This window comes from Periplaneta americana, chromosome 6, assembly GCF_040183065.1.
Source record: "Periplaneta americana isolate PAMFEO1 chromosome 6, P.americana_PAMFEO1_priV1, whole genome shotgun sequence".
Lineage (NCBI taxonomy): Eukaryota > Metazoa > Arthropoda > Insecta > Blattodea > Blattidae > Periplaneta > Periplaneta americana.
Window position 1 is genome coordinate 41439012 of NC_091122.1, and position 26631 is coordinate 41465642.

At 33.7% G+C, this 26631-nt stretch overlaps 1 protein-coding gene across 2 annotated transcripts in view; it reads left to right on the forward strand.

Annotated features, from left to right (window-relative positions):
• The window catches only part of wkd (TBC1 domain family member whacked), an 81142-nt gene extending 55473 nt beyond the window's left edge, over positions 1-25669 (forward strand). For both annotated transcript variants that reach the window (XM_069828007.1, XM_069828006.1), the window contains exons 6-9: positions 2111-2185; positions 3446-3560; positions 5587-5741; positions 8323-25669. In XM_069828007.1, the coding sequence (XP_069684108.1) occupies positions 2111-2185; positions 3446-3560; positions 5587-5741; positions 8323-8433 (456 nt within the window). In that variant the 3' untranslated portion in view covers positions 8434-25669. The remainder of the gene's footprint in view (positions 1-2110; positions 2186-3445; positions 3561-5586; positions 5742-8322) is intronic.
• Positions 25670-26631: the final 962 nt, after the last annotated feature.

Sequence of the window (26631 nt, forward strand, 5' to 3'; positions counted from 1 at the left end):
TGCATAGTATACTATATACGACATTATACCTTAAACACGCTGCATTAAAAGGTACGAGGAATTAATGTTGTTTGTACGTATTATTTCCAAAAGAAATTTATTTTTAAAATATATCAAATGTGCGTAGGAAACGAAATATGATTTTCTGAAATTATTTTAGGTCGAGAACGTGCAAATCTATTAAGTAATCTTGATAAACGCCAGAATATTCAAGAAAATAAACGTAGAAAACGTGATGGAATATTATTGGCTAGTTACGCAATTTCTCGCTTGTGATTTAAATCAATTCAGTGACGGAGAAACAGTAAAGAGGATTATGATTAAAGCTGCCGAATTAATTTGCCAAATTGAATAAAAGTTTTCGAGAGTCTCACGTTAACCAAGCGCTTTCCTAATAATTCGCCACTGACCGCCTTAGCGATTACGATAAGGTGACGCAGGTCACAGCAGTTTATATTTTCCATCCTACTCTGCAGTCTCCTCTCCTAGTAAACAAACTATTTCAAATCGAGTGCCTCACTTAACCGAAAATTGTGCCCATGTATGGTCTAGTATATACAGTCATGAAGCTCAATATGTACTAAATATGCATTCATAGATAGTTGCTAACCACTAGGATCGCTAATATCGCCTCATTACAGACAATGTGAAATAGTACCGGCACAGTCTATTGTTCCTAGCACCCTTACAACTCAAGCTTCGTGACTGTATTTACTAGACTGTCGTAATAGCATGAGCAATGTGAAGTTATATCAGAATTGTCTTGATTTGTAAATTTTATGATTATTGTCATTATCTAGAAAAATATCTATAAAAGTTGTTGCAATAATCATGAATTCTTCATTTGCAAATAATAGGCTACTTCTCACATTATTCTACTGACCCTGCCAGATCATAAAGTAAACAATCATCATCTTTAATGTTGATGTAAGGATGAGTCATCAACATGTTATTGTCACTTACACACTCATCTGCTGTGTACACTAAATTCGCTGAATTAGTCTTGTGGGAGGTAAAATTGTACTTATTATCAGGTTTCACAATTCTTAGAAGTGATGCAGTTTTGTAGAATTTAGCTCTCTCTCTCGCTCTCACCCTAACCAACATATTTTTTTTATAAGGTGTGTTTGTTTTGCTCTCCTCATTGCAACTCAGTTGAAGGGTTGAGAATTATAAGGGTGCTAACTGCCATTTTATCTAAATTGAGATAAGTGTGTTTTCTTATGTAATCTTGTGCGTAGAATATGATATGCCCTTTTGTTTTTCAGTTAGAGCACTTCTAAGACTTTTCTTCGAGAGAGTATCATGCATATGTATATAAAATTGAATAAGGTACAAAATTTACAAACTTTGTTTATCTTCTCGTGTAAAATGTTGTTGTTGTTTTCTAATGCCAGGAGTTTGACAATAAAGTCATTTGACCTCTTGCACTCCAATATTTTTCAAAGATATTATCATGACCAGCCACTGAAGCACAGATTTTGAGGTGTTCCGAATCCATTTCTTGGTTTGAGTTGCACAGTGGGCAGTTAGGGGACTGATATATTCCAATTCTATGCAGGTGTTTGGCCAAACAATCATGGCCTGTTGCCAATCTAAATGCAGCTACAGACGATTTTCGTGGTAAATCGGGAATTAACTGTGGATTTTGATGCAGGGAGTTCCATTTTTTCCCTTGGGATTGAGTTATCAAATTTTGTTTGTTGAAGTCTAAGTATGTAGATTTAATAAATCTCTTCACAGAGTAATACGTAGATTTAGTAACAGGTCTGTAAGTAGCAGTGCTGCCCTTCTTTGCTAAAGCATCCGCATTCTCGTTTCCCAGGATTCCACAGTGGGATGGTATCCATTGGAATACAATTCTTTTATTGAGTGATATTGAGAGAGCATTTTAGTTATTTCTGCTTTTTGAGATGAAGGTGTGTGTTTAGAGACGTCGTGTAAAATGTAAAAATGACAGTTAGTACTCTTATAATACTCAAACCCTTCAATTGTTACTGTGGGTTTTATGCATGTACAGTAGGTAGAATCATGTACCTGACTGACGTTTGCACAGATAAATTAATGAAAGTAGTGTTACATTATTATAGTATTTTTTTTCTCTTAATAGGAAACCCTACAGGTGGACGGTGATATCCTATTTGGTCTTCTGAAGAAGGTTGCTCCAAATGTGTATAAGCATTTAGTAAGTACCTACTTGCATTATAATATATCTTGCTGATCATTAAAAGTTACAGTTGTTAGTGTCACGAAATATGACTGAAGATGTCTCTACAGAGCGATGAGTTTATTAAATTTATTTATAGTTGTAATCCATTTATTTATTTAAATTAATATATGTATGTATCTAATGATCTTGATTTAATAATGAAGTCATTCCCCTTCGGAACACATTCTTCTATACTGTCCATCCATAAACCACAAAAGAAGTAAATTAAAATCATCAGTACCAGTTGCAGAAAAGACAGCCCTGCAGTATATATTGACTATACCCCACCTCTGGCTACTAGCAACAGTCATCTATAATGAACACCGATCAAAATACCCCTCATTTCTCGTGAAAAACAACAACTGAATATACTACCCACAGTGAACTGTAGTGAACTTTATGTTGTCAGCAAACGGCTGAATACATTAAGAAGATTGATTGATTGATTGATTGATTGATTGATTGATTGATTGATTGATTGATTGAATAAATACAGATGCAAATGAAATGAATGACTAGATAGAAAGCCAGTTGAACAATTGCACAAAGTAATGAGCAACTTTAATTCATTTGTATATAAACAGACACATTGGAAGTCCAAAACAGAAATGGGTACCAGAACAGCATAACACAGGAAGTATGAAAAAACTTCAGTGTAATGGATATTTCAATTAGACTTCCTGTAAAATGTTATGTCATTGAATAATAAATAAGAGAAGATAGACTATAGACTAAAAATTAATCATTACATTATATCGTCATGTGAATGCAAGAACTAGGTAACCCGAAATTTGCGTTTTTTAGGTACCTCTTTTATAGCATAGCAAAAATCGCACAAAATGTAATGCAAGAACTTGGTAGCTGATCGAACGATACCAGCGACATCTATTTTCCAATGTAACAAATAGGTAAAAGAAAACGAGACATATGCCTTAGTGCAATAAATAAGTAAATAGGCAATGTCACAAAATATAAAAAATCAAGTTACCTGGTTCTTGCATTCACACGACGATATTGTCTCACAATAAATTATTCATTTTAAGTCTGTTCTCCATTTAATTTATTTGCAAAAATTTTGGTCCTGTAGTAGTATGTACTTCCTAACTTTTTGTCCACAAGGTGTGCATTAATGTAACAGCAGTGTTATCACTTAATGATAGTATTCCAATTTTATGTATAACCTACCTCGAAGTAAAATATTAAGTGTTTAAATGTCTGTTTTGTGTATCCTTATAGAAAAAGCAGAAAGTGGAACCAATTCTTTACATGACAGAATGGTTCCTCTGTGTCTTCACTCGTACGTTACCATGGGATACCATTCTTAGAGTCTGGGATATGTTCCTTTGTGAAGGTCAGTATCACATAAAAACATATAATAATGTGTAAAAACATATAAACCAGCAACGCTGATATAACCTCGCATTTGCGAACCTCTTTAAATAAATTTTAATTTAAAAAAATTGCTTCATATGGGTGAATGATGAAAAGTCATATATCCTCCATTAATTAAAATAATGTGAGATAATGTAATTTCAGTAATTTAAAAAATCGAATGTTTATAAATCTCTTTCCATACTGCAAAATATTACAAATATCAGTGGTTTGGAATGCATTATTCATTATGTGAGAGAGAAGAAATAATATATTGTAACTTATAATTCAAAACAATAATGTAACTTTTATTTGTCACAACAATAATCACTTGCTATAATTTAATTTAAACACACCCATCAATAATGGGATTTGCACTCCACACAGCAACACAGTATTCTTTATTGCACTCCACAGACGACAATGACAATTCACTTGGATTATTGAAAACAACAATGTACTGCTAATTTCAATTAATGTTCACAAAGCACTATTTACAAAACAAAACTGTCAGTTCTTAGTTCACAGTTCGTTTCCTTGGCTAGTTCTTCTAGCTCATTCACTCAAGTTCACAGTATATCGAACCCAAGGCGTCTAGAGACAGTCCACTGCACTCGAACTCAGGAGGACTTCCGGGGACAGTCCACTGCACTCGAACTCAAGTCATTCAACTGTGTTGCTTCCGCCTGGACCCTTGCACAGTTGCGGACTCAAGTCGAACTCTGGTCTCGAAGCTGGCTTCACTGCTACACAGGACTGACTGGCTTTCTGACCAAAAACTGGACTCTCTTCTCCTCGCGTCCTGTATTTATTATTAAACCACAGTTTCGAGAAATTACGATTTCGTGAACAATCTACAGACACCGAGAGGAAGGTGCTTCCCGAAACTTCTCTGGATTTCCCCCCTCAGTCGCAGCTGCTTTACTTCCCCCTCTCTGCTGTGGCCCAGCGTGCCATGGTCTCTCCTCTCTACGTCGCGCGCCGCCCCCCAGTGCTCCGTGGAGCTCGTCTCGTCTCCCGCGCTCCCTGCCCTCTTGCAGGACGCGTGATCGAGTCTCGACGTGGCTGTCACAGTATTATTTAGAACTGATTAGATACTTTACAATAAGCATGTTTAATATCATAGTTTTGGAGTAAACCACCTCTATGAATCTGTTTCATTATGAACATACTGCACACAGAGTTCTTAATTTTACGTATAATATCATACACTTACGGTCTTACTAATAAAAACTCTATATACAGACGTTTAACTGTCTTATACTTATACAATGAGTAGCTCGTTTATAAGTCTTGTGTAAATTCCTTACTAATAATCACTACATACGTCGTGTATAACAGTATAACTGTTACACAGCTACATCATAGTTTCGTCATTACTTCGTTACGAAAGATAATAGAATATCTGAGGTTCTCTATTGCATCTGGTAGAGTGCTCTAGTGTGGCGTGTTAGTATCGATAGTACAACTGGCTCTAATCGATTACCATACTATATTTTGGTCAAAGAGTACAAGCTACAGTAATATTATTCTAATTATTCTGTGCTCTTTGGTTTGTTCTTCTTTGGTTACTAGGCAACCATCATCATAAAATGACAGTCGATACGAACAGCTGTTAGAGGGGCGGCCATTTTTTCTCTATATACAACTCTTAAACAAGGGGTTTCGTGTATATAACTACTGCAAAGCAATTCCCATTGTATAGTTACAGCCTGTTTATACGTCCATGGTTTATTAGTAAAGTTTTCTGTCTCAACTCTGCATAAGTCTAGTATAAAAACTGTACACTGTTTATTAGTAAGACTGTTAATATTTAATGTAAGAATGTAAGTATTCCAAGGTTGTAGTTCGTAGTAGATTATTTTTATAGGAGACAGCTGCCATGATTACCACACAAGCCACGACCCTCTCGTAGTGGCCAGTGACCTTGGCAAGACTCGTCTACAACCAAAATTGAATAAATGCTCATTTCTTCTTCTGTCCTCCTCATTGTATCTTTGTTTCAGGCGTGAAGATTGTGTTCAAAGTGGCTCTAGTGGTTCTAAAATTTAGTTTGGGAAGGCAAGGAGTGATGAAGAAATGTCCCACCATGTATGAAACATTAGAGGTGCTAAGAAACCCTCCGCAAGCTATTATGGAAGAAGAATTTGTAGTACATCAGGTATGGTAACTATAAACAGTACCATTTTTAAGCTACGCAACAGCTTGCTTAGTGGCACTAACCATTGCTTTATCTGCAAAACATGGCTGTTTAATACTTGATAAATAGCAGATAAGGCTGGATTTTTCTCAATACATAACACTATATTATGTTCCATATTGTCTGACAGGCGATTGCTGGCAGACAAAGGGGAAGGATAATTGCTAATCAACCAATGGCAGAGGTCATATTCGAGATTTATCTTGAAGTTGAGCAATCTGAAGTGTTCTGCCTCCGCCCAACTTTAAGACAAGCCTGGAATGTGACCTCTGCTTCTCCCTTCCTCTACTGGCAATGTTTATACTATGCAAATCTAGTCTTTCAGGTGAAGCTTCCTGTAAAGCAGATTTGAATAATTTCAAGGGAAAAATTGTTCCGGGGCCGGGTATCGATCCCGGGATCTCTGGTTGAACGTACCAGTGCTCTCCCAACTGAGCTACCCGGGAACTCCACCCAACACTGTCTCAACCTGTCCCTTTATATCCACACAACTTCGTCGGCCCACGTGAGTTGTGTGGATATAAAGGGAAAGGTTGAGACGGTGTCGGATGGATTTCCCGGGTAGCTCAGTTGGGAGAGCGCTGGTACGTTCAACCAGAGGTCCCGGGATTGATACCCGGCCCCGGAACAATTTTTCCCTTGAAATTATTCAATGTTTGTAGTGTTTTCGCTGTAAGAAAAATCCTAATGTAAACATAAGCACGTTGCTGTCATAACCGTGATTGGCTCCTAGTTGAAACGCTCACATGATGCAGAAAAATATAGTTCCGTATTTGGAAATAACAGTCTTGTATTATTTGAAAATAAAAAATTGAATTCTAGTTGTTAAATACGATGAAACAAATAACTTCACTCATATGTAAAACGCTATGTAAAAGAAAAGCTACTGTACTTTTATATTTTCTTATCTACTATGAACGCGGATGAATACCAACAGTAATACAGAGGTAGTCTGTTCTTGTAACAAGCTGGCGTCACTTGAACTCGTAGTTATTCATGTAAGCACGTGGTACTGAAGTATGGCTTCTGTATCCTCAACTGTCCATTCTGAAGACATAAGACTTAAAAATAATTTAATTGCAGTAATTATAAAGTAAATGTTTCCTAAGCAAACGAATGCATAGTAGTGAGGTTAGGCCTACTTGACGAGTAACGGGAAATGTTTAATATGAAACAGAATGTACAACAGTAGGTGGGAACACGTACTGAGAATCTATGGCGCCAAACAGCGGTCAATGAAGCCTCACTTCAGCCACGTGCTATTGTTTACATTAGGATTTTTCTTACAGCGAAAAGATTATAGATCATTTGCCAGACATTATGGAATGGAATATAGTCATGTGTTTCATGACAGTTTCTCAAAATGTTTTCTGCCTGCATCCAGATATAACCAGCACATTCTTAAAAAAATTGTAATTTACACAGAGTTACAGAGGATTTTATTATTATTATTATTATTATTATTATTATTATTATTATTATTATTATTATTATTATTATTATTGTTACTACTACTATTGCTGCTGCTACTGCTACTTTAAATTTAAATTTTGATTCTGTGAAAATATCGTATTATGTATTTATGAAAGTTATTGTTAATGTTTATTTGCTAATAATAAATTCAATACTATAGACTCCAAATTTCATGCTAGCTAAGCATTTGAATTTTTTACTGCTTATTCTGAAGAGTATTGTTAACAAAACTACAGATCCTTCTTTGAATAAAGTAAATATTTTCAAAAATACAAAAATGAATACTGCAAATCAAGATTTCAGGTATAACTCCCTGTAAAGTTGATTTGAATAATTTCGAGGAAAAATTGTTCCGGGGCCGGGACCTTTGATTTAACGTACGTAGTTCTGGGTTCGATGCCCGGCCCCAGAACAATTTTTCCTCGAAATTATTCAAAAATGAATACTATCCAGACACTAAAAAAAAAAATTAAAAATTTTAAAATGATTGGATAAAATTTTTTCAGATCACTCATACATTCAAAATTCAAATTATGGCTCTGCTGTTAAATTATATGCATGCCAAATATTCTTTACAATTTCTTTAGGACTGCAAATTATATTTTGTGGGAGTAGATACATTTTGAAAAGACATTTTTTTTAATATGTAAAAAAACTGTTAAACTGGTTCGAAAGAAACTTGGGCAATTAAAACTAATAAGAATGGATTGCTCTATGCAACAAAATTAAATCTCTAGCTTAAAAAAAAAGTAGAAAATAGAAAGTTCAACATTTCATCCCTTAAAAATGTAGGTAACTGGCCTAAGAGTGTTTTAATTTCTGCTCTCAGCCTTCCTTGGTTGTATTAAATGAAAACCCCATCTTTAGAAAATCCAACTTTTATTAGTCCTATAGAGATTCGTTAAAAAGTGATTAATACTCATCCTGGATATATACACAGAAACATTCTTTAGAGGTTATGGTCATTGAAACCTTATATTCCAAGTCTGCATAACAGAATTGTTTTATTTCGTGCCTGACTTGTTCGTCATAACTACAATTTATTATGCTGAGTGTTTTTGCTTGACAGATGCATCGTCTTAACCTGACAGAAGAAGATTTCGAGTATGAGCATCAGAGGCAAACTGCAAAACGAAGGGCAGCACAGGAGAATGGTAGACGTTCCGGTAATCGACGGTAGCAGCAAGATGTATTATGTGAACTGAAGGCAAGCTGTCAAGAACTGGCAAGACAGTTTTACTGCAACATTGATACTGGTGCCTCATCTCTTGGTGATAACGTCCTGTTTCTAATCACCATCCATAAAGCAATGTGCACTTTTATTATGCACAGTGTAGAGTAAGCTGACATCATTTTTTAAAACAGCGTCGTTATAGTCTGATTTTAATTAGAACAATTTTTTGTTGTTGTTTCAATTAGTGTTTAAAAAATCGAGGTACAAATATATTCTATAACTCTACAGGTGAATATGAAATTCTTTATTCATACATTATTAGTATTTTGTAATATTTATAAAATGTTTGTTCCTGAATTTGCATTAAATTGTATGTGATCATTCTGGATATTGAAAATATGGCATCATTTAATTGAATGCTACAGTGTTGCAATTTAAAAGTTGAGATAATTTGCACTTAAACCATTCAATTGCAATTTTTAAACATCTAATTGAATAGGAAAATGTAGTTTTTGCCTGGTTAGACGTGATCTTGCATAATTCCAAAATTGTTTCTCAATAGAGGCTATGTGCATTCTAGTCTGAATTAACATCTATAATACTTTAACATTTTCTAAAATCTTTAAACAAATTGTATTACTAATTTGCTTAAGCTAGCAGTTACTTTAAAGTAAGAAATTTTAATCTGAATTCTTAAGTGATGGTATAATGCTCATAACAGGACAAATATTATTGCATGTTATTCTATATGATAATCTTCATTATTAAATACTTGCATGGATATCTCAAACTTTACATTTCGAAAAGCGTAGACATGTTGAAATTTATTTCCAAATACTGTTAGCAATATTAGAATCTGGATTGCATTATACTCTCTGCTACTTCAGTAACTAAGCATCTCATTGAAAAACTTCCCATGGTTTTGAGTACTGATCAGAATATGATGAGATGCAGAGAATAGTTAAATTTACATTATTTCATTAAGTATTCTTTTCTACATTTAAAAATATGATTTTTTGGATGCTTGTAATCCTCATTCCATACAAGAAGACTGCAATATCCTTCTGTGTCCCAATTGCTGATTGGTCCTATGTTTACACCGGAAAATAAGGTATGCATCTACATGTGTGGAGCAATAACAGATGACATAACATAACAGATAATTATTTTAAGCTAGCAACCTAACATATAGCATCGAATTATGTGAGATTTTTACAAGAATATACATTATGAAGTGTTCACGTGAGGTAACAAGCTGTTTCTAAAGGGTTTCTCTTATGATGTTTAAGTCCTGAATTACTGACATCCAGTTCAGCCATTACAGCCCGCACTATTAATGTACATAAACATATTGCAATATAACACAGTACCATCACTGTATTATAATACAGTATAAGGAGCAAACAGTAATAGGAACTGATTCTGTGGTGACACGGCCTAGGTAAGTTACACAACCTCCTTATTATGTTATCATCACACTTCTTAGTCATTGGTCTTTTATTGACCCTACCTACAAATTACATTCTTCCTTGACAGCCTTAAGGGAACTGGGTAGTGCTGCCTGTAGGATTAAAAATTTTCAGTATAAAAGTTCAGTTCAATATTTCTAGGCTTTTAGTGCTCAGATTAGAATAACAATTTCCATGCTCATACAATCAGTCATTCTGAATTCAGTGGTATAAAAGACAGCTAATTAGTTTCGTATCCAAGTGCAAAAGAAAGGATCCTAACTGATAACCTGTTTTCCCAATTCGCTAAGTGTACATTATTCTTCAGGTGCACATTATTTGCTACAATTTTCACTCGTATGCCTTGTATTTTTTTTAATTATCTAGTAATGTGTACTGTAAATTTCAAAGCAAAAATTAATTCTATATTTCACCCCTAGTGAATGAGAAAAATATTGAACTTTGTTTAACATTTTTTGCAATTTTTTTCAATGCATATATATCTTTTTCTCGTATTATGTGTGTGATATTCTTAAACCGTAGGTCTGCTAAGTAGAATGCAGGCTGCAAAAAACAATGTAAAAATTTTATGGAAATTGATTAAGTAGTTTCCGAGAAAAATGCACTTAATTTTGAAAAATATCAACTTATGGAAAACTGCATTTAAAAAAAAAGAAGGATATATGAATTACATGCACCGTTAAATTGCAAGAGGCTATTTAAAGGACTTATCTGCAGAACTACCCCCCACAATATTTATATTGTTTTAAAGAGCAAGTTTTGTCCTTTTTTTTTAAACACAAAATAAAAAATCGGAGTTTTGACACCTAATCACAACCTGGTTCCCTTAATTAGTTTTCCAACTGCTTCAAATATCGTATTTCCTTCTTGTGTTTAGAAAAACAGTAAATTTTTCATGAAGACTTCGAAAACATATGACAGATATGCTTTCAGACACGTAACTAATGTTGCGTAATGTTCTAGGTGCCATAAAGAGGTTCATTGTCCTGCAGCCAATAGAAGGCTTTCAGACACGTGCATTTGTTTACATGCGAAGTTTTCTTGTATGGAATGAAGATTAGGTAGCTTTCCTCTTGCAATATATAATAGTTTTATTATATCCAGAGCACTCATTAGAGTTTTGACTACAGATTTAACTCCTATATTCATATTCTTAATGGAACACTACAGAAACAACAACATAATTATTTAAATAAAAAATAGACTGTTTACAAGTGATTATTTCAGTGACTTTGTTAGTAGTTGGAAATTGAAAACACTTGCTAATGTTATTTACAGAAATGCATTTTAGGGTTAGGGAAAGTCTTTGTAAGTGTCTCGATAACTGTAGCAGTGCCTGATTGCTCATATCATATTGTCACAGAACAACTTTTCCCTTGTTCCTCCTTGGACACTATAGTCTGATGCATAAAAGTTGTAATTATAAAAGACATCTCCTCTTACCAGAACTTAATGGAATATTTAAGGGGACACACTACTGAATTTCCGTCAGTTTTGGTCAATGTTAAAAGTTAATTTTTTTTTTTTTTACTGATGAACTGTATTGACTAGGAACAAACCCATGCACCATTTCATTGTAGGTAGTCTTAGCATCATTTTAAAAGTTTAAGAAACAAATTATCTTTATATGAGACCCAGATATTTGTTTACTAAAATTATAGACACTTTTTTATATTTTATTTTTTTCCGAGTACATTTTTCAACATACAATTGTGAAAATAATTGTGCACATGTAACTCATCAACATCTATTTGATTTTAAAATTTCAAAAACTTACAATCAAAATTGTGGAGATTAGAAATCTCAGTAGCGTGGCCCCTTAAAAGTCAGTTACGTCCATCTGAAAATGATGCTGAAGAGTGACTTTGGAAGTTAAATTTAGGAGATAAAATAGAAACGCATGCATTTGTAGTGGAAGTATGGCATCATTAAATGTCCATGAAGTACCTATTCCCTATTAAGGGTTTATCATTTGCGTTTTAAGAATAGCTTTTCGTTGTATTAAAGAGTTAAAATGTTAACAACAACAAAGTGAAGATGTTCGTAGTCTATTAAAAGTTCTATTATGATCTGAAGAAGAGGAAATATGGCACTGGGATGTGAACACATGGATAGGATGTTCTGTGACCTTAATATATGGCTGTCAACAAAACTAGAAAGCATAAATATTTTCAGGTCCTTAATTTGTCCATTGTACTATTTTTCTAAGAAGTCTAATATTTACATATCAAAAGACCTATCTACTTTTAAACTGTTAAATAATGCCTAGTGCATGTATCTTATCAACCGTACATAACAAGTGCAAATTCATGTACATATACAGGCTAAATGTAATTAATTTCAATGTAAAACTCTTTTCAGCTTCTATGGGTTGTGTGTGTTTTATATTATAGAATCTCTCACAATAGAAATATTCTATTATAAATTATATGTTGAATGAAAGATACAATTTCTATGTGTTGACAGATTAAATTCTTCACGGCGTATTTCATGTGTAATTTACAACCATTGCAGCCTAGTTCTTGTCTTTGAAGGGTTTTATTAATAATTTTATGCTCGACCATGCCAAAATGTAGTAATTATACACCTGGTAGTAGACCTTTAATGCATGTCATTAAAGTACACCTACTCATTAAAGGTCAGGTCTTTCACCCAATGACGACTCAGGTTACAATTGTTCAGCCAATGCCAGGTCAGCTTTCTACCGTTATAAAACCGCAAGTATCGATTATTCTCGGATATGCAATCGAAAGAGAATTAGCGAAAAGTCACGGAGGCTGGAAATCCAATACTGTCACAGAAGGTTATGTTCTGTTACTATAATAATTAGCGTTAATTATAAATAATATTCAAATAAATTCAATTTGTCATCTCGTTTTTCAATGTCTAATTTAATTTGAATGTTATCTCTGTAGGTTCTTATGGCCTAGCAAGGTCAATGTGGACATCTGTTCCTCGGAAAAAATTAATACTTTCGCGTCTGCGCACATCTCACAATATACGGAATATTGCTCAATGTCAAATACAAATAAAATTAATAATATCACGTTAGAAATATGGTCGAGCATAAAAAGTCGTATGAAACTCGCCTATAATGGTAATTAAGAAGCTCGTATGAAAATTATGAAACTTGCTTGCGCTCGTTTCATAAATATCCATACTCACTTCTTAATTACCTTCATTATAGGCTCGTTGCATAATGTACTATTATTCCATTCCATTAGTTTTATCTCATAGGAGGTTAAGATTGTCTATATTCTCTGTGGTATGAAACTTGTGCTACTGGAAGAACTTAATTTCAGTATCATTAACTTCAGGACGTACTCGTAAATGAGGTGAATTTCCTTTTGGCCTTTACCAGTAAAGAAATTCAGTTTTATATACTCTTGTGAAAGCATAATAGTGTTAGTCTTGATACTAGATAGCAGATAAAATTGAGGTTTTTGTGATCTTCAAATCTGTCTAAAATTGTAATATTGCATTTTCATTTAATATTGCTTCATTTCCTCTTTAGGTGTAATAATATTATTCTCCTGCGTTATGTTAGTACATTTGTATTAAGTGTACGTTTCTTTTGCCATCTTGGGTTATATAAAAGTAATAATTAAAAAAACTAAGGCCCGGTTTCTTCAACCTTTGTTAAAATGCACCTAACATAGCGTTAATTAACTGTAAGTTAAAAGTATGAATTCCTGTTAAAAATATTGCGTTTCTTCAACTTTACATTTCAAATTTTAACATTCTGTTTGTTAACTCTCTGTTAGGACTAGAGATTCTAGAGTTTAACCGTAACCTATAACCAAGTATAGGCTCACTTCTGTTTTCTGAACTCTGACAATAGCGATTCTCGCTTGTTTCCGTTGTTTGATTCAGAGAGGATAGAAGTCTTTCTATTCTCTCAGATTTGATTTCTGCTTCTTTACTCAGCTGTATCACAATAGCATAGAGCGGCGTATTGGTATTGCTGTTATGAAATGGAACAAAAAGAAATCATGGGACTAATTTCTCTTCGTTTGAAAGAAACCTTCTGCTGGAAATTATTTTGCAGTATAAACCAATTAATCAGAATAAACAAACAAACAGATCTAAGTTGAAAGCGAAAAGTGAGGATTGGCAGAAAATAGCCTATATCTTTGTATGAACTTTTGGTCTGTCAAATAACAGAAATCAACCCCTCTGTTTATGTATTCATGGATATCATTTTCTAAATAATCCAGATATATAAGTTCAGAATCTAACGCACCAGCCATATTGGATACTTCTATGCAAACACAGAGTTAAATGATTTAACTGCATGAAATTGGGCAGTTAAATTAACATAGGTTTTAACAGCCTGTTAGTACTAACAGTAGTTGAAGAAATGCTTCAACTGTTAAGTTTACAGTTAAAATGGAATAACACACTGTTATAATTTAACAAAGGTTGAAGAAACCGGGCCTAAGGGCTGTTTCATCAACAAAAATTAAAACAATGCACTGAAATGTTGTTTGTTAATGCATGCTAAAATTTTAACACTCTTCACAATAGGAAAATAGTTAATGACCTCTTTAACAAATATTATTTGTTATTGAAATGAACCGCGAAACTGATAGTATGAAGAGAAATAGAGGATCTAATTTTACTAAATATAGAAAAATCTTTGTTAGTGGAATTGGTAACCTGAAAGTTAGTCTGGAATGCAAGAAAACAGGCAGTGAAAATCAACGTGTGTGTGCAGATTACTGTTGAATTCAATTGCCATGACATTTTGCAGCCTCTCTTCAGTTGAGGAAACATTGCATATCTTCATCTCATTCTCATTATAGCATTAGAAACTTTTTGGATGGTTCTACTCACAATTGGTTTAGGTATTCCAGTATTACCCCATTGTGTATTCTAACCTCGCGAATTTAGTATACTTTCTTCCTGAAAATTATTTTGGAGAGTGTGTACCTCAGTAAAAATTGGTCCTGAGGTAGATTTTCGAAATTATTAGTCCATACACCTCTCTAAACAGTTCAGCAAATTGTTAACTGTTATGAAATAGTTTTTATATTAAATTTATTGTGAAGTCAGTATAATAATTTGGTAAGTTTTAACATTTGTTCGTGAATCTTGTATTGTTTTGTGGTGACCTGCTTTGAATCCTACATAATAACATCATCAAATCACTTGTCACAAGCATTGTACAATCTGATTCATTTGGGTATGGATAATATTAATTTATTATTAAAAAGCTATTATGATAGTAGGAAAAATTTCTTGTTGGTTATATTATGATTAAAAGATGGGAGTTTCCATACATGACAATCAACAATGCATAATCTGAAAGGACAAATGAAAATCGTAGATAATTAAAATGGCTACTACAAATCGACAGTGGGCACAACGTGTTCTTTGGTATGCTAAATAATTTGAGAGTGTTAAAAAGAGTTCAAAGGGAATTTCGATGTGAGTATGGTGTGCGTAATGTACCTAAATACGATTCCATAATGTTGTGGTATCGAACATTTGTAGAAACAGGTGCTGTGTAAAAAAAAAAAAAAACATGCAGAAGCGTAGGGGCAAAACCCAGTATGAGAAGCAGCTATCTCTTGGCTTGGTCCCCAAACTCCCCAGATCTAACCCCTCCTGACTTCTTCGTGTAGGGTTTTGTTAAAGACATTGTCTATTCACAGAAACTCAGGAACATTGATGATCTGAGAGTAAAAATTACTCAAGCTTTTCAACAAATCACCCATGGGCTGAATTGCATCACCGTTATGAATTGTGCAGGGTGTGCAATGGGGGTCATGTTGAGCTCTGAGGAATCTCCCATGTTTCAGTGTTATATGCACAAAGTTTCAACAAATAAAGTTCAGTAGTAAATGTTTTACGGTGTTTTTATTTTATCCATACCCAAACGGATCACCCTGTATGTTACTATCATCCAGGGGCGTATTTTGCGGACTACCCGGGCTACCGGCAGTAGCCCAAGGAAATTACAAAAGAAAAAGTTTATAATATAACATAATGTAATAATTTTGTATTATTAGTTTTACCATAGTAATTAAAATTAAAGTAATTGTTAGATATATTTTGTGTAATAATAGGGTCAGTGGTAGCCCAAACCCTTTAACCAGTATACGCCACTGCTATCATCTGATAATATGAGCATCTACAGCAAATAAATGTAAATTAAACATGTACATGATCTGTATATTTTTATAAATGATGTGTGCTATCCAATGCCTCACATGATTTGGGTTCCGCATATTGCGAATAGATGGCAGGACTATGGCCCATTTTTAAGTTGCACACCACTTTGGCAGGCCATGCTATGCATGATGTGTATCTGTGGAGAGTTTGTCATAAATGAGCTGAATGTCAGATTTATGTTAACGGCAATGGCTAAGAGGAGATTACAGATTTCAGGATTTATTTTACAATAGATCATGACTATTTCCTCCCATCCATAATTCTTTCTGGTTGTAGTTATTATGTAATGCTTAATGGTAATTTAATTTTGCACAAACATATCATAATATTGGATTTGGAAATAAATTTCTAACAGTAGAAGATATACATATTTCTTACCACGTTTGAATTTAGAACAAGAAGTAAGTCTTCCATCTAGTATTTAGTTGCAGAACTTTCAGTAGTGGTTACTTTCCTCTGTTCTGAGGTATATGGTTTACTTGTGTAAGTATGTGAATTTGCACTTTAAAATTATTACTATTCTGTAAAGGCATCTACCTTAAACTCATCAGTGTAGGCTATATTATCATAGGGTGTAATTACATACCCTGTTCCAACAATTTCTGTTATGTTTTCTGCTTCAGATCCATTGGTGAGTTTAAAAATAAATATATATATAATTAAATATTTATATAAAATATATTTTATACTAGCTTCTATATATAATATATATACCTATATTTCACTTCTCAATATTTCAACACTGTGCCAATTATTATATTAGGAATGTTTGTTAAGAATTTTACTGTAGTTTTGAAGATATTTTTGGAGATCATCTCCATTATTTCCAGTTTTATGTGTTGTGAGTTTGTCATGTGCTATATGATGTTCGTAAGAGCAAGTGATTGTATTGTTATTCTTTTTCTATTCCACTATTTATAATGTGATGATCATATAGTTATATAGTCCTAGGTGACATTTGATATGCGTGGGTGGGAATAAAATTCTTGGTATGAGTGCGTAAATAATTACATCAATATTCAACCAGATAGTTACAGCCAGTTTGTTTTAAGAAAGACAGGATCATTCAGTGAATTAAATCATTATACCGTATTTACCTGCGTAATGGATGTCCCCGCATAATGGACGCACCCCAATTTTTCGCATTAAAATTTAAAAAAAATCCCCGCATAATAGATGCATAGAGGAATGTGAATCTGTGACAAATGATAGCAGTGATGCTGAACCTTGACAGTAACAGTAAGGCTAGTTATCACCATTTAATACGAGAAAAATTCGTTCCGGCACCGCGAATCGAACCCGGGATCTCTCAGCTCTACGTGCTGAGTGCTCTTTCCAACTGAGCTATGCCGGGACACAATCCACAGTGCTGGCCGAACTCCTCTCGTAATGCTTTACGGCCTTACTACCTGCACTTTAGACAATGTAAGTCATACATGCAGGAACACATATTTAAATGACTTTATGTCCATATTCAACATCAGTTTGTGACAACTGCTAACAGTTAATAAATCACATATTCATTATATATGAGGTCTCACCCACCTCATTGAATATTACACGATTACTATGAAGTAGCCAATGTGTATTATCACCATTTAATACGAGAAAAATTCGTTCCGGCACCATGGATTGTGTCCCGGCATAGCTCAGTTGGAAAGAGCACTCAGCGCATAGAGCTGAGAGATCCCGGGTTCGATTCCCGGTGCTGGAACGAATTTTTCTCGTATTAAATGGTGATAATACACATTGGCTACTTCATAGTAGTCGTGTAATATTCAATGAGGTGGGCGAGACCTCATATATAAAGAATATGTGATGTAGTAAGGGTAATGTTAATAATAACACTAAAGTGTCTTGTCTTATTGTCGCTGTATTCATTGTTTCAAGTTAACAGCTGTTTATACAACTGCTGCTAACTATCGGTCGTCTCAAGTGCGATGCAATCGATATATAAATTAGTCACGGTCCATATATCATTACATATTCTATTGATTATTTCAGCATTCGAGCTAGAACACCTTTAATACTTCCCCTTCCCTCCCCCCACTAAAATTTTTTCCTTGCATAAAGGACGCACCCTAGTTTTTTGTTATAAAAATCGAAAAAAAAAAAAAGTATGTCTATTACACGGGTAAATACGTAATTATATACCTATTGCCGAGCTTTATGTCAGAGTGACTCGTTTCATTCCTGTAGTTCACATGAATAGTTACTGTTATTGGGTTTTTTATATTTAAGCTGGTACATAATAGTAAATTACTGTTTGAAAGAATAATGTGGTATATAAGAAAAACTACTTTTTTTTGTTCCCAAATAATTAAAGCCTCTTTGTTCACTTTCTTTTTTAATTACTTGGATTTTTTTCGTTTATAAATCATATACCGTTTCCCCACTAATAACATTGCATTTACACATAGTATTATTACTTATAGTGTTATAGAAATTAAGATACGTATGGTTTTCATAAATACACATTTTATTTTATTACAGGATTTATATTTCTGTGGGTTTTTTAGTGGGTTATTTTACAACGCTGTATCAATATCTCAGGTTATTTAGCATCTGAATGGATTGAAGGTGATAATGCCAGTGAAATGAGTCCGGGATCCAGCACTGATAGTTACCCAGCATTAAGTCATATCGAGGTGAGGGAAAACCCTGGAAAAAATCTCAACCATGTAACTTGCCCTGACCGGGATTCGAACCCGGGCCACCTGGTTTCACGGTATTTCTGTGGTAGATTTTATATTTTGACACGTATCTGAAAGATTAGAAGAATTAATTCCATTTACAGTAGAACTCTGATTATCTTTAATAATAGACTGGAAGGTTAATTGAATATGATGGATAATTCATTGTATTGAAATAGACACTAGATCTGTGCTTGGTTATAATATTACTGGTGACTGGAGTACCTGCATTATGCTTCTGTTGAAACCAAATGAAAAAGCCTGTATCCATAGTTTTCATGCTTATTCCTTCATTGTTTTCCGCTTTATAAGATCATTGAAACTTAAGAACTGCTTTTCCTTTTATTATACCACACTCCGTCATAATGCCTACTTCAAACTCTGCCACCAGATTTGCTTCAAGTTCTCCATTGGCAAGTAATTTGATTATCTTTATTTTTCTATCAGTATTAATCACAATCCTTTTCTCTTTGAACTCTACATGTTTAGACAAGGGTACCAATATAACTCTTGAATGAAACAACCGTCCCAAACTACAAAGAAAAAAAGGGGGGGGGGATATTTATGGTCATTGACACAGATTCAAGACTATCTCTCAAATTCTAGAAAGAGTTAGTACCCAGATACAAATATGCTCGTCTTTGCTCACACATTCCTTTTTTCATTGTTTGCTGGAACAATAGTCTTGCTCGAGCTACCAACCACAGTTACATCATTGCTCGATCCCAGTGTTTCATTTACGCCTTCGCAAGGAAGTTCGTAAATATTTAAAAAAAATGTAAGCTGAAGACTGTTAATCTGCAAAGTGGATAACAGGGGGACGTAAAATTGAGGTTCGACTGTATATGTGCTAGAACAACGATGTCAAAGAAAGAGTGCATAACCGATGTTCGATTCCTTCACGTGCTTAAATGCTGGAGTGGAATTCCGTAAACACAGAAACGAGCAAGACACAGGGGCGGACAAAGTGAAAATGATCTGGTGTCCAGATGTAATAATAATTCCTTATACCTTTGTTTATATATTTATATTAAATGCAATTATCTGATAGCTGAATAATTTATATATGCTTTACAATAGTCAGCCAAGATTAGTTTCGTAGACTATTATAGTCGAGTACTGTTTTAGTAACTTAAAAATAACATAACAGATAGAAAGATTTCTGAATATTCTTGGTTATTACAATCTGTACTATCTTCAGTAATAGCGAAAATAGGGAAAATGAACATTGGAAAATGAAGTTTAATCATAATAGTCAGCCAATGTTAGTTTTGTAAACTATTATAGCCGACAGCCATATGAACTTGGAATTTTAATCTGTTTGTTTTTATTGACCATTGTCTATAATTACGCTAATGTGATTCTGACAAATAAACATGATTGATTGATTGAATACTGCTTTACAAATAACATAACATATATAATGAATTCTGAACATTCTTGGTTATTAAAATTACTACTGTATCTTTGTAACGGCGAAAATAAGGAAAATTAACATTTGAAAATGAAGTTTCACCAGAATCGTTCCTATGATACTGTTCGATACCAGTCTTGTAATATTTGGTACTACGTTATTTGAAGTAGCAAGTCGAACCGTAGCACGCATACTGTCATCAGATAATTTGGTCCTTAGTGTTCACTTTGTTAGCTTCATAAATTAAAAAAAATTGTTCACATATATATGAGCTACCGAAAATTGTTATAATTTGAGTTGCAAATTTACGGACCATAGGATTCAGTTCTGGGCTCAAACATTTGTAAAAGGTAAGGAGGTCCTGATTATTATATGCATGTTTTAACAACGTTGTATTCCCAATATGAATTATTTCTAGCTGCAATCTAGTGGTACAGTTTCTATGTTTGCAGCAAGAGATCGATAGAAAAGTTCTAGTTTATTTCGCTGGGTGCATGATTAATGCCAACTGTACATTGTACAACCCTCACTGAAGCACGTATTCGAAGCTGGCGCACTCTGCGTGCTCCAGTGGCGCAAGTGTTCTCGTAACGCATATACGCTCTGATTGACATCCCTGTGCTAGAAGAACGCAAGGATCCAAAATAAAATGAGATGATTGTGTTCTTTGTGTATTATTTGAAAGTATGTATGTATGAAGAATGAGAAATGTGATTTCTTTTAAGACAAAATACTGTAACTAGCTGTTTGACTTCTTGAGTAGAGGCTATATGATCATCATAGCACTCATATTTTATTACCTACATTCCCTATTGCATTTTATTACTTTTCATACAAGCCATAGAACTCCACAGTATTTCACTACACAATTAAGATTTCTTTAGTGTTAATATGTCCTTCTTTTTCCTTCTCTTTTTTTTTTCCTATATGTAAAGAGTTTTGTTTTGTAGAATATATTTCTAACCTGAGTTGTCTTTAGTGCAATAGACAATTTATAATTTCCTTGCTCTAGATTCGAAAGGTGCTGAATGTTAAAGGAATACATGTACATCATATGTTTGTTACAAAGATTTAATAATTTAAGTTGTTTATGTGACTTTCAGAACTCTACCTTAACAAAAATTGTATTGAAATAATGCGTAGTATTACCACAGTCTACTATATACAGTCATGAAGCTTGAGTTTTGAGGGTGCTAGAAACAATAGACTGTGACGGTACTATTTTGCATTGCCTATAATGAGGCGATATTAGCGATCCTAGTGGTGAGCAACTATCTAATGTTTGCATATTTACTATGTATTGAGCTTTGCGACTGTATATACTAGACTGTGGTATTATCTGATATCCAAACAAAATTGATGATTAACACTGAGGCTCTTCAGGAGTGAAGTTGAACTATTCTGCCTTGAAAAAACTTTGATCTATAAATTTCTAGTTAGGCTAAGAATATTGTATCAATTTTCATAGTACATTATTTGACTTTCAACGCATTGTTTTCTGAAGATAATAAAACTCTATTGCTGAGGATTATACAGGTGTCTGTTGACATATTTATATATGGTAATCTCTCATTGCATATTCACGGTTCGGTGTTGCAGATTCAACAAATACGAAGTCTTTGCAATAATCATTCTATGTACTTGTATGTGTTGTTTTTGTAATTCTTTAGTGTTAAAATATGCCAAAGATAACCGATACACAATGACAAAAATTAATACGATGTTAAGAGGTTGGAATCAGTAAGAATGAAATGCGTGTATGATTATTTTCTCTTACTTTGTTTCCCTCATAACAAGAATTCGTTGATATATACTGTATTTCTTGGATAAATCGTAAAACAGCGAATGTCAGTAGGAGAAGTTATCCCCACCCTTGCTCTCCAGTTCTCTCTCTCTACTATCTGCCCCGCTTCGGTATATCACTGCCTACCGCCTAGCACGAATTTCATATTTTACAACACATCACAACACAATACAACCAAATTAATATGCATTAGACAACACCCACAAGTAATGTACATTCGACACTACGTTTTTTTCCTCCAACGACACACATTGCATTTCTGCAATACGTTATGGCAGTTCTCTTGAACATAAATAGATTCATTTTCCCTTCTACCACCAACTCATCTCGGTAGCCGAGAGGTCTAAAGCGTGACCAAAATGCGTGCGTTTCGTTAGGAAGATCGACGGATCGAATACTACCTTCCGCAAAGTCATAAGAAAAAAAAAAGAGACATGAAGCAAGGAAAAGAGAAGGAGAGGCTGGAGAGAGAGAGAGAGAGAGAGAGAGAGAGGACGAAGTTCCTCTTTTGTTTCATAGATGCCGCATTCACTCTTTTTGTTCCACTTTCCTCCACTAGATGTCACCCCACCCTAAACCCCTATTTTCACTCTTTCGCGCTAGAGTGTGTTGTGAGCTTGTAGGGAAAAGTGGAAAGGGGTCGTGGGCGGAGCTTAGCGTTCGCTGTTTTACGATTTGCCCTATTTCTTTTGCTAGTGACCTTTAAAAACAACTATCTCGTTATGATTGTACTATAGCAATTAATGCAGTGTTTGGTTGGGTAGAATGTTGAAATGAAAATATGAAGCAATGCTAATTCAGTATTTATTTACAGTTTACAATATACAATATCTACAGGGAGGTTAGTTGGGGACGCTTGGGTTTTGTAGGAGTTGTTCCCTGCCAAGACATGGCATGATCAGCGGGAATAGTGCGCCCGCATTCTCGACACGCGCGCAAGCAATTTTGCTTTAGTTGTGTTGTGTTCTGAGAAGTAAGTTGGCGATGAAAGTTGTAATCTTAAGTTTAAGGTGCTCCGTGTAGGCTACTGTTGTAATGACTTATTCATTATGTGAACGTACTTATCTATACAATACATAGATACAGAAACGAAAATTTTGTGTGGCGACACAACGCAAATTTTGGGAAAAGTTTCCAGAGAGACCTGTTTCAGCTGTCAGTACAGTAAGACGACTTTACAATAAATTCATGTGGACAGGTTTGGGAAACGGACAACTGAAAAGAGAATGCCGTGTTCTGTCAGAAGAGAAATTAGACGAGATTGGTAAAAATTTGAACACACGCCTCAAAAATCTTACAAGAGTGACTGCAAATTTCATAAAAAAGATGTCAAATGTGTGTTGCAGTAAATGGAGGACATTTTGAGCAACGAATGTGAGCTTGGTAAGTACTGTAACTTTTAAGCATTGTAACAGTAGGATTGTAGGCCTAAAAGTGCCGGAGACTCGCGTGTGTTCCTCGCCGGGTGGCTCTGGACGAAAACCTGAGTCCCCAACTAACCTCCTATATATTATAAATTGCAATACAGTTAAAATCAGTAGTATTAAACTTTAAAAAATTACGTCACATAAATAATAATCGATGTTTCAAGATTTCATAGAATTGTATTTTTTAGTTCATTGGATAGTAGCAGGGCAAATGAAGGATCATTACTACTGTATATTTTTATATTGCAGGAGTTTCAGTAAACATTTAGCAAAATTGTACAAAATAGGATCATACATTAATGAATTTTAATTAAGTATAATAAGTGTACGGTACATTAGAATAGGTTGGAAACCGAAATTTGAATTTTTTTTAAGTAACTCATATGTATGAGAAACTAGCTTATAGTGAAACTGATAATTACAGCATTCTTAGCTGCAGTTAAATACACGCAGATATATAATATGTAGTTGAAGCTATTAACAAAAAGGTTTGATTTTATTTCGTTGTGTATTGGTAACCTTTGGAAGCCTAATTTTGTTTGTGAATCGTCAATACTCTTTGTTAAAACTGAGTTAATTACCAGTGTACCATGTAATATAATGTACAGCATATTTTCCATTGTTAGTACAAGTTTGTTATTATTATTATTTTTTTTTTGTGTGTGTTATGCCCAAGCAAATGTAATATACACAACTATAGATTGTACATGTAATTTAAAAGTTCAGAGACTTGATTTATTTTGTGTGTTTCAATAAAGAATTAGCAATAACGTAATATAATCTAGAACAAACATTTGAGAGCACTGTGCATTTTTGTCTCTCCGCATAATAAATTTTGGTATCACTGAAACTCATTCTTATTGAAACTTAAACTTTTTTATTTCATGATAATATCTTTGAAAAATATTGGAGTGCAAGAGGTCAAATGACTATTGTCAAACACCTGGCATTAGAAAACAACAACTTTATTTCATTTTCTTTAAATAGAATTTGCATTTAATTTTATATTCAGTTTACTTTTTTTCACGTCTAATAATGTTTTTCATGTTGAGTAGTTGTCATAATTCACTATTGTTTATTTACTCATATTATATGACTTTACCATCGAGTTTATTGGATTCATTTTGAAATTCAGATATAGGCTTAATTTTACTTTTGATGTATTCAATTTTTACTGGTATCTTGACACACATACTTTTCTTTGCAAACCCTAAAAACAAAAGACCTTAATGTTTAAGATGATACATCAATCCTTCAAATATTGAAGGAAAGCAATCAACATTGAACTTCTTTATGAGTATTAATGCGTACCAAACAATATTTCTATTGGAAGTCAATTTTGATTTTTTAATCTTTGTTCAAAAATAATTTTGGTGCCAAGCATTTTCTGAGAAGGCTGTGAGTGATACATCGAGTTCAAATTATCGTATAGTTATTTAACCATACCCTGGATACACCAAACTTTAGCAATATTATAATTGCTGGCAATTTTTATTGATGTTATAATAACAATAATTTTCTTGTCAGTTTGCAGTAGCTTATGCAAATCCTATTTCATTAAATTTCATAACCAGTTCTTACATTTAACTTATACAAACAATGCACTGTGCCAGAAAAGTGTTTACACGTTTGTACCATCCTGTTTTATTGGATTAACTACAAATAACTAAATCCTCAGATACGGTATATTCTCTATTGGAATGTGTCCTTATAGTGCTCTCGATCCTTATGCCCTTCATTATAGCTGTCTAAGAATTAGTATTTTTAATGTTATTTAAATTCACTTAGATTTAAGATTTTAAAGTTTTGTATGATGAAAGATTAAAAAAAAAAAATGCTGCACTGTATCAGGAATATACTGGCACATAGAATAAGTCATCCAGTTTAAATGTTTTATTTTTGTTTCGGTTTACAAATGGAGAGTATGGGCCTATGATAAAATAAGTAATTAATGAAGGACATGCAATATATTTTCTCTTTACATAAAGTGACATTCCAAGGGAAATTAGAAACTTTACTGAGGGAATTTACGATGTGACAACAAGTGAAGAACTTACCTAGAAAGAAATGGATAACACTGCAAAAAAATAAATAAATAAATAATTGTTCTGCAGTACCACCAATACAAGGAAGAAAATCGTCACCTGAAGTGTCTTCATATCATTGAGCATAACTTAACTGTATAATTTATGTAGTTATTCATAGTAAGTTGATAATTGACGAATTTATTGAAATTAAATAGACTTCATCCACCCTTATATTATCTTCATTTATTTAAACATATTACGGACATTATTCGGAAGTAATATGTTTGGAAGTTAACTTTCGGAAAAATAATTCGGAAGTAATATCTTTCGAAAAATTAGTTATTCAGAATAAACGATTTGGAAAAGTGACCATTAATTGTTTGTATGTTATAGTTTATTATTAATTTAAGAGACTAGCCAGTGGCATAGCTCATGCAGTAATGTGGCTACTGATCGGAAGTTACTGTCAAGAATTCGAATTCTGCTTTGGCTGATTATCTGGTTATTTTATTTTTCTCGAGGTTTTCCCCAACTGTAAAGCAAACATCAAGTGATCCTATGGCAAGTACTGAGACTGTCTCAATATCTCTCTATCACCAATTTTATTGATGCTAGATACTCTCATATTTGAACAAGTGTCGTTAAATAATTGATTTTAAAAATAATATGAGACTACAGATGTTTCTAGTGATTATTAATTTCAGATGCTGAACTTCGTTAACTTCTCGCTCAAAAAGATCATCACAGCAGATAACACCTTGCAAAACCGAGTTTTGAAAGAGTAGTAGACATGACAATTTAGGTAAGTGGTCTGAGTAATGATTGTGTGACGTCCTTAATTAGAGATATTTGATCGATCTAGTTAGAGTAGTGGTTTCAGATTGTAGGTTCTGGTATCAGTGATTTGTATATATCAATTAAGTATGTGCCTGTTTCAGTGGCCGAAATATTTTCATATTCATTTACTACCAAATTGAAATTGCAGAGCACAACTAAAGTGTGTAGCTAGTGAGAAATCCTGTTATAATATGTATGTTTCATGAATTTTCTCTGACTTTGATGGAGTACATTTTATAGGCCTACAATTTTCTTCAAACATTGCACATGAAGACAAAACTTCATCATGAGAAATTGTGTAGAAGTACATTTATTTGGAGAGGGGAGTTATGTATGGTTGATTGTACTATTGTTCT